This window comes from Lipotes vexillifer, unplaced genomic scaffold (genome assembly GCF_000442215.2).
Source record: "Lipotes vexillifer unplaced genomic scaffold, Lipotes_vexillifer_v1.1 scaffold238, whole genome shotgun sequence".
NCBI lineage: Eukaryota > Metazoa > Chordata > Mammalia > Artiodactyla > Lipotidae > Lipotes > Lipotes vexillifer.
Genome location: NW_006785665.1, coordinates 3,725,319 through 3,741,157, shown reverse-complemented (window position 1 = coordinate 3,741,157; position 15,839 = coordinate 3,725,319). Strand labels below are relative to the sequence as shown.

Below are 15,839 nucleotides of genomic sequence, written 5' to 3'. Positions count from 1 at the left end.
TTCAGCAGGTATTCCCTGGGCACTGTGTTGAGGTCATCGAGGTGGGAGAAAGCTTCTCACTGAGGTTCAGTCCTCAAGGAGCACATTCTCAGAAATCGTTTAACAGCAGAAAAGGGCCTCTGCCTTGCAGACCCCAGGAGTGGTAGGGGTGAGTTCAGAGGGAGGTCAAAGATGGGCTGTGGGGAACAGCAGTCAGGAGTCAGGAGTCTGGGCAGACCTCGGCAGATTTGGGCAGGTCTCCTCCCCGAGGCCTGGGCTCCCTCAGCTCTGAAATGAGGGTGTTGAGTTAAGAAACGATGATAGCAAACACTCGTATAGTGCGTCCTAAGTGCCAGACTCTTTTAAAATACGTAATGAATAATGTTAAATTTAATCCTCAGATGGGTCCTGTTGCTATCAGCATGTTGTAGAGTAGGAAACTGAGACATAGATAGTTTATACTACTTGCCCGAGCAAGTGTCCAAGCTGGGATTCATACTAGGCAGAGCAGGCTCCAATGTCTGAGCTCCTACCCACTACACTCTACTGTCTGTCTAGAGCCTGGTGATGCTCTGGAGTGCTGTCCGATAGAACTTTCTGCAGTAATGGAAATGTCCTATAAGCTGTGCTGTCCAATATGGTAGCCTCTGAGGCATTGCATTTTTCACTATATTTCAATTACAGTTTAAATAGCCACATGTGACTAATGGCTTTCATGGTGGACAACACAGTTCTAGAGTTCTTAGGGAGAGGCCCGTGTAGTCAGACACTACCATGGAGGGGGTGGGACTTTGAATTAGGAGGCTTTCTGGGCCAAAGGAAGGAGGGAGAGCATCTTTCTAGCCCCACAGTCCCTGATCTCCTGCTCCCATCTCTTGCTTCTCTCATCTCCCTTCTCCTACCCAGCCCTGAAGATCCACTTGTCTTCTGAGACCAAGGCTGTCCTGGAGGAGTTTGGTGGTTTCGAGCTGGAGCTTCGAGGGGATGTAGAAATGAAGGTAGAAAAGGAAGTCTCTACCCTTACCACCCTTAGGGTCCCCGAAGGGCTTACTGCCCCCCCAGGCCCCTTCTCAAGCAGCCATCCCCACTCCCAACATTTGGGAAAGTGGATGAGTCACTCCTCACCCCAAACTCCTCTTTTTCCCTCCAGGGCAAAGGCAAAGTTCGGACCTACTGGCTACTGGGGGAGCGGGCGAGTAGCACCCGAGGCTGACCTGGCTCCCCTCCTGGCCTTCCACACCTCCCTTGCCTGTGCCAGAGGTGACAGAGAGGTGCCAGGCCTCAGCCTCGCCTGCAGTATCCACACCATTGCCAAACAAGTAGTTGGAACAGCTCAGATGTGCAGACCCCAGTGGAGACACCAGACATTACCTCTGAAAGTGGACTGGTATTGGGGGAGAACTTGGAGCTCACAGGACTGGACCAAAACTCACAGCCATGCCCAGGGACACACACAAACACACACACATACACACGTAGGCACACGCACCCACTCTCCACCCTGACTCAGGCCAGACCAGGCTGGGATATGGATTCCTGGATCCTCCTGCCCTCCCTGTGCCCTCTTCCCTCAACCATGCTACACTGTGACTTTTATGGGGAGGAGGAAAAGGAAAAGGGATTATAGATGAATCAAGGGGCTGGGGGGAGTCCACATCTGGGCCTAGCCCAGATGGGCCACAAACACCCACCCTGTCCCCCACCACCCAACCTAGGATGCAATGCACAGGGGAGAAAGGGAAGGACAGAGGGCTGTGGGCTTGTGTGCCCTGCTTCTCCTGTGAGTGGAGACCATTAAAATCTTTATTCCACTGACAGTGTCTTTTCTTGAGGGAGAGCGGGTTGCCAGAAAACACAGTCATATTCTCCATCCTGTGCTTCAAATAAGGTGTTTCTCAAGTCGGAATGCAGTATGTGAAAAAGGCTGCAGTGCCCCTTCCGTTTTGAGGAGCCAGTGTAACAGCCTGTGAATTACCCCAGCAGTGCTGGTGCTGTTGGTCTCAGGACCCATTTACTCCCTTAAAAGCTACTGAGGGCCCCAAAGAGCTTTTGTTTATGTGGGTCATATCTATCAGTATATTCTGTATTAGAAATTAAAACAAGTCTTTATTAACTCATTTAAAATAACTGTAATAAACCCATCACATGTTCAGTTTTTACAGCTTTATCAAAGACAGTCTTAAGAGAAACTGGCTTTTTTTGAAGACCACAGTGACTAGTTTGGTGCTACTGCCTTGATTTATGCTAAGACACCAGCAGTTTTAACCCCACTGTTTTTGCACCATCAGTGCAAATATCAACACAGTCAATAAGGCAAATAATATAATTAGTAGGAGTGTGTGTGTGTGTGTGTGTGTGTGTGTGTGTGTGTGTGGCTTGAGGGATCTTAGTTCCCCGACCAGGGATTGAACCCGGGGCCCCTGGCAGTGAAAGCACTGAGTCCTAACCACTGGACTGCCAGGGAGTTCCCACGAACATCATTTTGACCTCATCCATCCCATGAAAGGATCTTGGGGACCCACAGAATCTGTGGACTGCACTTTGAGAACTGCTTTATTACCCAATGCCCAGCATACAGTAGGACTATAAGGAGTGTGGACTGAGTGGAGAGTCCTGGCATCTGCCCCAGGAGGCCTGGGAGCCAAGAAGGAGGGGTGAGGTGGGAACATATGGATCCCTTTTTACCTCAGTTGAAATGTGGGAATTGTCCACCTGCCCATCCACCCCCACACCAGTGTAGACAAATATGAGCGATAGTTTACAACATGACTCTCAGCTGGGCTAAGGGCCCTCCTTTCCCTGCTGTAGCCACGCACCCCACCCCCTAGCACAGGAATGCGAATGCGGGGGAGAGGTGGCTGCAGCTTCACCTCCCCCATGGGGAAAGAAAGTGCCAGACATTTCTTCAGTACCATCCATCAAGTGCAGACAGGCCCCTCCTCCGACCTCCCCAAGCCTCTTACTGGAGTCCACGCCCAGCGCCCTGATACACAAATGGTGGTCTGGAGGTGAAGAAAGGATACGTTGCTCTCCCTTTGTCTAATGACCCTTCTTGATGTCCTGTGCTCCCTGCCCACTCTTTTTGGCCTCAGTCAGGTTTGATTTATTGGGAGAAGGAGCTAACACGATCAAGTCCTCACCCTTCTCAGCTGGGGATGAGTAGCTCTGGTAAGGCCTAACAGAAGGGTGGTTGCCTTGGTAACCACAGCACACCCACCTTCCTGGTGGGCCCTGGTGGCCATGTTGACTCCCAAGCCCCCATTCCTCCTCGCAGGTAGTGGCAGTCCCAGAAGGGAGTAGAAATACTGGAGAACTGTGGGACCTAAGAAGTCAGATCAGGGACTTCCCTGGTGGCGCAGTGGTTAAGAATCCGCCTGCCAGTGCAGGGGACAGGGGTTCCAGCCCTAGTCCAGGAAGATCCCACATGCCACGGAGCAACTAAGCCCGTGCGCCACAACTACTGAGCCTGCACTCTAGAGCCCACAAGCCACAACTACTGAGCCCATGTGCCACAACTACTGAGCCTGCGTGCCACAACTACTGAAGCCTGCGCACCTAAAGTCCGTGCTCCACACAAGAGAAGCCCGTGCACCGCAACAAAGAGTAGCCCCCCTCGCCGCAAGTAGAGAAAGCCCGCGCATGGCAACGAAGACCCAATGCAGCCAAACATAAATTAAAAAGTAATAATTAAAAAAAAAAGATCAGGCTGGAGGCTGGGATATCTAGAGAGACTGGGGTTTGGGGAGGGGAGACTGTAAGAGATGAGGTGGGGGAGGTGGGGAAGGTGGGGAAGGAGGGGCGGGTAGCTGATTGACTGAGGAGCCCCAGTAAGACAATTGTAGGAAATTGCCGGTCAGATCCTTCCGGGGCAGCCTGGCTCCACTGCGGGCACTTGGAGGGGAGGGGGCTGAGGGAGTGGGCGTGAGGAGAGGCCCAAGGAGTCGATGACTTCAGCAGCTCAAGAACTTTCACTGGAACTGAGATTTCCTTCCGGAGGAAGGCCCCCGAAGCCAGGAAGGACTGGGAAAGCCATTACTGAGGGGAGGTGCGGGGGGCTGGGGTGGGGGGCGGCGTTCTGAGGGTAGCAGTAGCGCCCCTCCTGCTAGCCAGGGGGACGGATTTGCGCCAGAACCTCCGCCCACGTGGGAGGGGCTGTCTAGCCTCGCTGAGTGTCCCAGGCTGTCCTGCGTAGGTCTGGGAGGGTGGGGGGCAACAGGGTTTCCCTGGAGTATGATAAGAATAATAACAACAGTAATCATTGGCATTCGATTGTGCCTTGCAGTTGACAAAGGCTTTCACATACATTATCTCATCAGCCCACATGACACCATTGGAAGGGAAGGGCAGGGAGTGCAGCTGAGGTAGCAGGGCCCAGCTGTGGTCCAGCTGTGGGTAGGAGGGCCCACTGTAGAGAGTGTGCAGAGGGAACCAGCCCTGTGCAAGGCTGGAACCCAGAAAAACAAAAAAAAGAAACGCTGACAGAAGAAGACAAATATCCTCCGCCTACCCCCTCTTTTCTCTATATCAAAGAGCTTGGGTAATTTATTTATCATAACAGTACATTTAGTGATAATTTTTTTTTTAATGATTTATACCTTTCAGGACAGATCCATGGAATCTAATTAGCAGTGGAGGCCAGTTTGGCATCCTGAAAGTCATTTTTTCATTAAATTGCAAGAGCTGTAAAAATACAGGTTAAGTAAATTAACCATAAAGAAAAACCCTAATGCTGTCCAGGGAGATTTAATCTCATTGAGCTGGAACACAAGAAAAATTCCAGGTGAGGTGTTTACCATCAAGATGCTGATGAATTTGGATACTGGTGAGGATGATGAGGCCATAGGAAGAGAGGAGGTGCGGGGGCAGGAACCCTGGTAGTGCTAACTCCAGGTTTAGTGAGTGGGACCAGATAGGGAAAAAACCCACCCACCCAGTTCCCTATCACACATGTTGTACCAGTGAGTGGGTAGGTGGGCTGATTGCCCTTTAAGAACCTTTCCATAGCAAAGATTCCATAACCAAATACATCTGTTAATCACTGTGGTACCCCTTCTGGACTTGATGCAGCCATCCCACTGTTACTCTCTGCCTTTGGCTTTCAAATGTGGACTGCATATGGCATACCTTCGCTGCTGATAATGTCCTGTGATCAGGTTGGCTTATGTTTTCTCAGCCCACCAAACTCCCAGCAGGCCAGAACCAGGCCAAAATACCACATCTCAGTTTTCAGAACTGGAGTAATTTCAAACGTCTATCAAGTGAGAGGCAGTGTGATGCTGGGTAAGAGACTAACTCTGGATTCAAACCCAGCTCTGCCACCTATAATCCATGTGGCTTTGGGCAAATTTCTCAACTTCTCTAAGCCTCAGTTTTCTGCTCTAACACGGGAATGGTCATAATAAGACCTACCCCACAGGGTTGCCTGGAGGATTATAAGAGGTTTTTCCCACTACATCCTTAGAACACTGAAGGGCAGGTAGTAAGAACTAGTTGTTTACTAGTGTTAAGAGTCTACATTATGCAAACCATTATGCTAGATGTAAGGAGTTCCTGATGTCCAGGGAACAGTTGGAAGCAAAATGCAGCACATGATTAGACCTCTCAATGAGAGGTAAGATCTAAAAATCTTAGAAGAAAAACTAGGGGTTATGCACTCCAACCGCTTATCCAGGGCTGAAATCCTTTTAAAAACATCTGTGTAACTTCCATGTTCTATTGGAAAACTTTCAGGGACTTGGAACTAAGACCATTCTATTTTTGAACAGCTGTAATTAGAATGTTCTTCCTGATATAAGAAGATGGAGATATTTCTATCATCAGAATTGCTTTTCAGGAAATCATCTTTGTTTATGGACAAGGAAGCATGCTCATGCTCCTTCAGCTGCCACCTAAGGAAGGCACATCTTGTTGGATGAAGGGTCCTTTGTTTTGTTTTTTTTTAATTTATTTTTATTTATTTATCCTTGGCTGCACTGGGTCTTCGTTGCTGTGTGCGGGCTTTCTCTAGTTATGGCAAGCGGGGGCTGCTCAGCAGTTGTGGCACAGGGGCTCAGCTGCTCCGCGGCATGTGGGATCTTCCCGGGCCAGGGCTCGAACTTGTGTCCCCTGCATTAGCAGGCAGATTCTTAACCACTGCGCCACCAGGGAAGTCCCGGGTCCTTTGTTTTGCTGAGCCTGGAGTTGAGTTTTTATATAAATTGTGAAGCTGAGGTATTCCAGTAGCTGAATTGAGACTTTGCAGACCACCTATGCTATGGAGCCTATGCTCCATAATGGGAGAGGCCACAACAGTGAGAGGCCCACATACACGAAAAAAAAAAAAAAAAAAGATAAACAACAAGGTTCTACTCTATAGCACAGGGAACTATATTCAATATCTTGTAATAAAACATAATGGAAAAAAAAGATATTGTTATTTTTCTAGGTTTTGGTATGTTTGGAAGCTTTTCTAAATTTTAAATTTGTAATTTATCTTCACATTCTAATTAAATATTTCATACCTAATTTTGTATTCTTTTTTTAATTTTTAATTTATTTATTTTATATATTTAATTTTTTTTGGCTGCATTGGGTCTTTGTTGCTGAGCACGGGCTTTCTCTAGTTGAGGTGAGTCGGGGCTGCACCAACTGCGCCACCAGGGAAGCCCCGCCCCGCCTGATAATTAAAATTCTGCCATTGAAATAGTTATTGTTAACATTCGATGAACATCATTCCAATGTGCAATAAAAATTGTTTGGGGGCTTCCCTGCTGGCGCAGTGGTTGAGAGTCCACCTGCCGATGCAGGGGACACGGTTTCGTGCCCCGGTCCGGGAAGATCCCACATGCTACAGAGCGGCTGGGCCCGTGAGCCTGGCCGCTGAGCCTGCGCGTCCGGAACATGTGCTCCACAACGGGAGAGGCCACAACAGTGAGAGGCCCGCATACAGCAAAAAAAAAAAAAAAAATTGTTTGATATTGGGTATTTAATACAAATTCCCTTTATGTTTATGGAAAGGCCAATCTGCCTCTTACTACCTCTTCCACTGGCCCTACCACTGCCATTCCTAGCTCTGTAAAGTCTCCTCTCTCTTCCAACAACAGCTAACCCCTCCACCGCCTCCCTCCATTTTCCCAACTCCCACCCCCGCCCCATATTGGAGCCTTAGCCATATAACATCACTAGTTTCTTTAGAGATTTCTCTAAGATCTGACTGCAAACTGTACCATTCTGGGTGAGCTCCTGTGGGTTCACCCTGGTTCGTCAACCTCCCTTTGACAGCCTGCCTCCCTGTCAGGAGCAGAATCACCCAGGTGCAGTCTGAGGAGTACAGAGATCAGGCAACTCTCACCTCCTTGCCTCTGTCACACAATGGGCTATTATAGAACTTGTGGTCACACATGCCCCTCCCTTCCCCCACCTCCACAGTTTTTCTCACATTGCTGCTGTTAATCCAAGTCTCTCCCACCTTGTACTCTGTTGAATTTTAAAGTGAAAAATACCCATTTTACTAAAGATTTCATATAAGAGATGAAGAAGAGGAGGGTTATGTCACTAAGAGCACAGTGTTTCTACCTAAATACTCATTAGACAGGCTTACTGTCTCCTCAGAGTCCCTCTCCTGCTGGCCCTCAGCCAGGATGGATCCAGGTTTTGTGGGGCTTGAAGTTTATACAATCTGGTAGGTCCTCCTTGAGAAAAAGAGTACAGGGCTTCCCTGGTGGTGTAGTGGGTAAGAATCTGCCTGCCATGCAGGGGACACGGGTTCGAGCCCTGGCCCGGGAAGATCCCACATGCCGTGGAGCAGCTAAGCCCACGCACCACAGCTACTGAGCCTGTGCTCTAGAGCCCGCGAAGCCTGTGCGCCTAGAGCCCGTACTCTGCAACAAGAGAAGCCCCTGTGCACCGCAACGAAGAGCAGCCCCGACTCACCTCAACTAGAGAAAGCCCGTGCTCAGCAACAAAGACCCAATGCAGCCAAAAAAAATTAATTAATTAATTAAAAATTAAAAAAAGAATACAAAATTAGGTATGAAATATTTAATTAGAATGTGAAGATAAATTACAAATTTAAAATTTAGAAAAGCTTCCAAACATACCAAAACCTAGAAAAATAACAATATCTTTTTTTTCCATTATGTTTTATTACAAGATATTGAATACAGTTCCCTGTGCTATACAGTAGAACCTTGTTGTTTATCTTTTTTTTTTTTTTTTTTCGTGTATGTGGGCCTCTCACTGTTGTGGCCTCTCCCATTATGGAGCATAGGCTCCGGACGCGCAGGCTCAGAGGCCCTGGCTCACGGGCCTAGCCGCTCCGCGGCATGTGGGATCTTCCCAGTCCGGGGCACGAACCTGTGTTCCCTGCATCGCAGGTGGACTCTCAACCACTGTGCCACCAGGGAAGCCCTTTTTGTTTTTTTGACTGAAGCATAGTTGATTGACAATGTTGTGTTAGTTAAGGTGTGATTTCAGCAAAGTGATTCATATATATATGAATATATATATAATATATATTATTCCTTTCTATATCCTTTCTATTGTTGATGGACTTTTGGATTCTTTCTAGTTTTTTTTTTTTAAGACTATTTTTTAGAGTAGTTTTAGGTTCACAATTGTTTCTAGTTTTTTACTGTAATAAATAATGCTACTGGCCACACCACTTGGCATGTGGAACTTCCCTGATCAGGGATCAAACACGCCCCGCCCCCCTCCCCCCCACCCTGCAGTGGAAGCAGAGAGTCTTAACCACTGGACCACCAGGGAAGTCCTATGAACTTTCTTATACATGCCTTTTAGTGGACACATACACTAATTTCTCTTGGCTGTAAACTTAGAGTGGAACTACTGTGTCCTGGGACAGGCAACTGTTTAACTTTGGTAGATACTGTTCAACAGTTTACTAAAGTAATTAGACTAATTTCCACACCATCCAGCAGTGTATGATAGTGCCAATCACTGGACATCCTCACCAACACTTGGTCTTTTCATTCTCGTAAGTGTTTAGTGGTATCTCATAAGTTTCTTTTTGAAATTTTAAAATATTGAAGTAATTTTTAATTTACAGAACTGTTGCAAGAAGGGTACAAAGAACTTCTGTACACCCTTCAACTAGATTTACCCATTAACATTTTACCACATTTTCTTTATCATTCTCTTTCTCTCCCTTTCTATCTACCTATCTGTATACATCTATATATCTATATCTATAACATAAAGGGTTAGGATTTTATATATATAAGTATAAACATACATATTAATATATTATTTTATATATGTATAAATTATATATGACATTCTCTTATGTAACCATTATTTATTTGTCAAAATCAGGAAATGTACTTCTATCTAGTCTATAGCATGTTTTCAAATTTCCAATTGTTCCAATAATGTACATTATAGAAAACATTTTTTTTTTCAGTCCAAGATCCAATCCAAAATCACACATTACATATAGTTGTCATGTCTCGGTATTTTTTAATCTAGAAGAGTCCTTCAGTCTTAGGTCTAAATGACCTTAACATTTTGGACAGGCCAGTTATGTTTTAGAATGTCTCTCAATTTGGGTTTCTCTGATTCTTGCTTAAATCATTATTACTATAATTTTTGTCAAATGGTGATTTTTTTCATTGTAGTTTTTTAAAATTATTTTTTACTGTAGTAAAATACATGCAACACAAAATTTGCCATTTTAACCATTTTTAAGTGTGTAAGTCAGTGACATTAATTACATTCACAATGTTGTATAACCATCAACATTATTCCCAAAATGTATTCATCACCTCAAAAAGAAAGTCTATAACCACTAAACAATGATTTCCCATTCCCACCTCCCCTAACCCCTGGTAACCTCTAATCTACTTTCTATTTATATGAATCTGTCTACTGTAGATATTTCATATAACTGGAATCATGCAATAGTTATCCTTTCCTGTCTGGATTATTTCACTTAACATATTGTTTTTAAGGTTCATCCATGTTGTAACATGCATTTGATTTGTATTTCCCTTATTACTAATGATTTTGACCATCTTTGCATGCGCTTATTGGCCATTTGTATATCTTCTTTGGGCAAACAGCTATTCAAGTCCTCTGCCCATTTTCTAATTGGGTGGTTTGGTTTTTTGTTTTTGAGTTTTAGGAGTTCTTTATATATTCTGGATATTAAACCCTCATATGACATGAAAATATTTTCTCCCTTTCTATGGGTTGTCTTTTAACTTTCTCGATAATATCCTTTGATGTACAAAAGTTTAAAATTTTAATGAAGTCCAGTTTATTTCTTTTTACTTTTGTTGTTCATGCTTTTGGTATTATATCTAAGAATCCATTGCCAAATCCAATGTCATAATGCTTTTTCTTTTCTTTTTTGGGGGGGCGTGCAGTACGCGGGCCTCTTACTGCTGTGGCCTCTCCCGTTGCGGAGCACAGGCTCCGGACGCGCAGGCTCAGCGGCCATGGCTCACGGGCCCAGCCGCTCCGCGGCATGTGGGATCTTCCCGGACCGGGGCGCGAACCCGTGTGCCCTGCATCGGCAGGCGGACTCTCAACCACTGCGCCACCAGAGAAGCCCTTCACTAATTTTTTAATATTAATTTCAGGAACTCACATTTATCCCTGTTTGTTTTAAATCCTTTCTATTGGGTTGGCCAAAAGGCTCATTCCATTTTTTCCGTAAGATGGCTCTAGTAGCACTTAGTTGTCTCTAACTTCATTCGAAACAATTTTGTTAGATTGTATGTGGCAGCTGTCATATCAGTCTGCATTTTAAAAAAGGCTTATCAAAATTGGTGAATTTTTATGTAGCCATTTTAATATTGAAGATGGAAGAAAAAAAGCAAAATTTTCGGCATATTATGCTTTATTATTTCAAGAAAGGTAGAAACGCAACTGAAATGCAAAAAGATTTGTGCAGTATATGGAGAAGGTGCTGTGACTGATCAAACGTGTCAAAAGTGGTTTGCAAAGTTTCGTGCTGGAGATTTCTCGCTGGACGATGCTTCACAATCGGGTAGACCAGTTGATAGCGATCAGATCGAGACGTTAATTGACAACAGTCAACGTTATACCACGCGGGAGATAGCCAACATACTCAAAATATCCAAGTCAAGCCTTGAAAATCATTTGCACCATCTTGGTTATATTCATCACTTTGATGTTTGGGTTCAACATAAGTTAAGCAAAAAAAACCTTCTTGACCATATTTCTGCATGCGATTTTCTACTTAAACGTAATGAAAACGTTCCGTTTTTAAAACAAATTGTGACGGGCGATGAAAAGTGGATACTGTACAAGAATGTGAAACAGAAAAGATCGTGGGGCAAGTGAAAGGAACCACCACCAACCACACCAAAGGCTGGTCTTCATCCAAAGAAGGTGATGGTGTGTATATGGTGGGATTGGAAGGGAGTCCTCCATTATGAGCTCCTTCTGGAAGATCAAACGATTAATTCCAACAAGTACTGCTCCGAATTAGACCAACTGAAAGCAGGACTCGACAAAAAGTGTCCGGAATTAGCCAACAGAAAACGCATACTCTTCCATCAGGATAACACAAGACCGCATGTTTCTTTGATGACCAGGCAAAAACTGTTACAGCTTGGCTGGGAAGTTCTGATTCATCCACCGTATTCACCAAACATTGCACCTTCAGATTTTCATTTATTTCAGTCTTTACAAAATTCTCTTAGTGGAAATAATTTCAATTCCCTGGAAGACTGTAAAAGGCACTTGGAACAGTTCTTTGCTCAAAAAGATAAAAAGTTTTGGGAAGATGGAATTATGAAGCCGCCTGAAAAATGGCAGAAGTTAGTGGAACTAAACGGTGAATACATTGTTCAATAAAGTTCTTGATGAAAAATGAAGAATGTGTCTTTTATTTTTACTTAAAAACCAAAAGCACTTTTTGGCTTTTAACCCAATAGAATAAGGCCTAGGCATGTAAATAAGCACATTTTTCATTATTAAATATCTTCTTATGTTCAGTTCATTCTCTGATCTCATTAACAACCTTTTCAGTGCAATCTGGCAATCCAGTCTATTAGCTAGTAGTCTCAACTTTATGTTTTTCTGTACATTTTATAAGCATGCCTTTTTAGTCTTTACCCAGATCCTTTCTTTAATTCATCATTCTGTGTGAGGTAGGGAGAAATCCTCCATTATCACAACCCAAAAGCCTCTCAGGATTATTAGGCATTGGGTTGTTTTTCTCCCTGATGGAGGAACTTTCTGCAGCACTGTGAGTCTTTTTATTTTTTCTTGATTCTAGGGCCTTATTATTTGATTCTTATTAATGATAACTATAGTTTCCCCTGCCTCCAAAAAAAACTTTCTATTTGTAATCTCAATTACCTTCAACACAGGGTAGATTTTGACAAATGGAAGGTCTTTTGTCTAGAAATCAACTAGGTGGGGGCAGGATCAGGGAAGAGCTCAATTTCTTCAGAGGAGAGGAGGAGAATATTTTGAGGTTGTTAAATAGAATAAAGTAGATTTCCATGTTTTGATTTAGGGGAAAAAATTGCCAGGATATAAATGTTAATTGAGCAAGAAGCAAGAAATTGTAAAACATGATTTTATTTTTGTTAAAAACCAAATGAAAACAACCAAAGAAATAAACTGTGGATATGTGTTTATGCATGTTTGAAAAAGCAGGGAAAGATATACAACAAATTAGTGACACTGATGACTCAAGAGAAGTAAGACTGGAGGGGTGAAAAGGAAAAAAGAAGGTTCACTTCAACTTTAATATTTGAATTGTTATGAGTTTTTATTATTGACATTATTTTTTTTTAAATGATAGGAATTTAAGATCTTGGGAGACTATATTGATTAGGTAGGGGCGAGTCAGATAGGTTTACTAAGGATTTGGGAAATTTAGAAAGTGCCTGAGAGCGTAGTTTAGTAAGCTTAGAGAAGTGGCAGGATGTTGAATGAATTAGAATCCATTGTAACCCCTAAAGATATACCATATATATACATATATAGGCTAGAGAGGAAGAAATTCCAGAGATTTCTTTTTTTTTTTTTAAATTTTTGGCTGCGTTAGGTCTTTGTTGCTGCGTGTGGGCTTTATCTAGTTGCGTGGAGCGGGGGCTACTCTTCATTGAGGTGCGCGGGCTTATTGCGGTGGCTTGTTGCAGAGCACGGGATGTAGGCATGCGGGCTCCAGTAGTTGTGGCACGCAGGGTCAGTAGTTGTGGCTTGTGGGCTCTAGAGCGCAGGCTGGGTAGTTTTGGTGCACTGAGCTGCTCCGCGGGATGTGGGGTCTTCCCAGACCAGGGCTCGAACCCGTGTTCCCTGCATTGGCAGACAGATTCTTAACCACTGCACCACCAGGGAAGCCACCAGTGACATTTCTAAGAAAAAAAAAATCAAACAGCCTTTAGTGACTGAATACGGGAGGAAAATAATGAATGTCAAAAACAAGCTTCCACACTGGTCTTCTGGGGGCAAATGCTGACACGATCACAGATAAGGCAGGACAATATAGGGCTTCCAGAAGCCTTTCCAATAATGAATCCATGCACGATTCTAATGAATCAGTGCACGATTCTAGTACACAGGTGGGTCCATTAACTTTTTTTTTTTTTTGGCAACGTCCGGCTGATAACTGCATCTGCATGAACGCATATACTGGCTTGTGTGACGTACTCTTAGCTCCGGGAGCTGGCTGCACACCATCCGATGACACTTGCTCTGGGACTGCTTAAGGGTTAGGGCTCCACTTCCTACGAATTGATAGTGAATGCACTATCAATTCGTAGCTAGCCTTCAGGTTTCCCAAAGCTACCTAGGAACAGCGCCGGGTTCTCGTACCCACCCTAGATTCCGAATGAGGGAGGAAAAGAGGGCGGAGGCCAGCGCAGCGCACGCGCTTTAATACGCGCAGGCGCAGCCTCTCTCCTTCCTGATAATCTCTCACAGCCGCCCCACCTCCGGGAAGTAGTTCCGTCCCGCCCCCCGAGTGCAAAAGAGGGATACTATTGGGTACACCGGTTGTCCATCAGGCCGGTCTCTCTTCTGCTCAATACCATTGGCAGCCCGGGAAAAGGCCAGCGGGCCGACGTCAGCCTACCCCTTCGAGACTCAGAGCCACCGCGGAAGCCGCTATTGGCGGAGGCCAGGGACGGCGACTGCTCACTTCCGGCGCGGGCCTCCACGATTCCTCCCCCTCCCCCGCCGTAGCCCTCGGTCTTCCCACCCCCCGCCCTTCCACCATGGCCGCGTCTGTGTGGTGTAGGGAGAAGCTGGTCCTCCTATAGCGCTTACTGCCTCACCCTCACTCCTGGGGGCCGGAACCAAAGGAACCTCGCTCCCCAACCCTTGGGGCACCAGCCAGGAAGGTTTCCTACCCCATGCTTCAGGGGCAGGACTCCTCTTTCCCCCACCTCCTGAGGCAGAAACTTAGGGTTTTCTCTGCTTCTCTTAGGGTCAGAAGCCAGAAAGGGCTCCTCTTCCACTTCTTCAGGGACAGAAGCCTCTCCTACCCTTCCTGTAGGGGTGCAGACCCTTACCCCAGCATACTTAAGAGCTAACGGTGTTTCCTCAGCACTGCCACTCCAGAGGCAGGACCTGGAGGCCCGTCTGCCTTGCCTCCTGCACGGGAGCGGCCCTTCGGAGAAGAGGGAGGAGTGGAGAGGCCAGGGAACCTTTCCTTCTCCTCCCCCACTTGTCCCTCTTTCCCCCCCAGTCCCTGGCAATCCCCAGTTCCCCCTTTCTAGGACTTCCCATCCATCCACTCCCTGGCCTTTTCCCGTCTCCCGGCTGCAGCCATGGAGTTACAGAAGGGAAAGGGGGCGGCAGCAGCAGCAGCAGCAGCAGCAGCAGCAGCAGCAGCTGCTTCGGGAGCAGCGGGAGGTGGAGGAGGAGCGGGAGCAGGAGCCCCAGGAGGGGGGAGGCTGCTGCTTGCAACCAGTTTGGATGCCAAGGATGAGTTAGAGGAGGTAGGTGTGGGGGGTGGGGGTGGGGAAGGGAGTTAAGAAATGGGGTTGAGGAGGGAAACTGGAGCGAATACGGGGCGGGGGTGGGGGAGGAGGCCTTCACGTGTTTTCTAAGACAGCACAAACACTACTACAGACGTCCTGCTTGTGAAGGAGGAAGTGTGGGCCAACTTCCTGGACAGGTCGAAACAGCAGCTACTAGTGTGAAAATGGGGGGGGGGGGGGTGTTGATGAGGAAGGGATATAGCATCCAGATCAACTGAATTTATCTTTGACATTCCTTTCTCATTACAGGCCACAGCTATTATTAATATTTACCCTGTTTCATCTTAGGTCATACATTGAGTTGAGAAGTAATGTATGTATGTGTAGGTGTCTGGGGGGCAGATAGGAGCTTGCAGTAGACCGTGGACCCTCCTGTTAGATAGTATTGACTTCATGTAGGCACCATCAATTGCCAGTGATGTTAACTGGGCATTGAGAATGAGTGAGGACTTAAGGAAAAGTGAGTTGTGTTTTGTTAGGTAGTGGGGTGAGGTGCGGGGTGAATGGGACCTAGGGGACTCTCCTTCAGAACCAGATAGCACACACACAAAGGAGAGAACACATAGATGCTGAGAAAGAGGGTAGGGTGAGGCGATGCAGTGGGCCTGAATGGGGATTTTAGACTACTGAATAATTGACCCGACCCTCCCCGACTTGTTCCTCTTGCCCTGCCCCTGACAATCCAGAGTTGATCATTTATACCTTTCCACTGCTATACATGAAAAGACATACTTAGGAATATGAGACCCAGAAGTGGGACATGATTGCTGGACTGTTTGTAAGACCTAATGCATTCAACTTAGTGGTTATCCAGGGACAGGATGAGTAAATTATTAGGCTCTGGCTCTTCACTGGCCATTTGCCTGCTTCTAACTTTGTCACTGCTCTGTATCA

The 15,839-nt window shown here is 45.8% G+C and overlaps 2 protein-coding genes across 3 annotated transcripts in view; both read left to right on the top strand.

Moving 5' to 3' along the window:
- Positions 1-1,192, top strand: part of NPR1 (natriuretic peptide receptor 1) — a 13,862-nt gene extending 12,670 nt beyond the window's left edge. The window contains exons 21-22 of the mRNA XM_007458038.1: positions 886-977; positions 1,130-1,192. Of these exons, the coding sequence (XP_007458100.1) occupies positions 886-977; positions 1,130-1,192 (155 nt within the window). The remainder of the gene's footprint in view (positions 1-885; positions 978-1,129) is intronic.
- A 12,976-nt stretch (positions 1,193-14,168) lies between these two features.
- The window catches only part of INTS3 (integrator complex subunit 3), a 40,117-nt gene continuing 38,446 nt past the window's right edge, over positions 14,169-15,839 (top strand). The window contains exons 1-2 of one of the 2 annotated variants that reach the window (XM_007458037.1): positions 14,175-14,303; positions 14,651-14,903. In XM_007458037.1, the coding sequence (XP_007458099.1) occupies positions 14,733-14,903 (171 nt within the window). In that variant the 5' untranslated portion in view covers positions 14,175-14,303; positions 14,651-14,732. Of the gene's footprint in view, positions 14,904-15,839 lie in introns of both variants that reach the window. The other variant, XM_007458036.1, reaches the window with a different exon arrangement.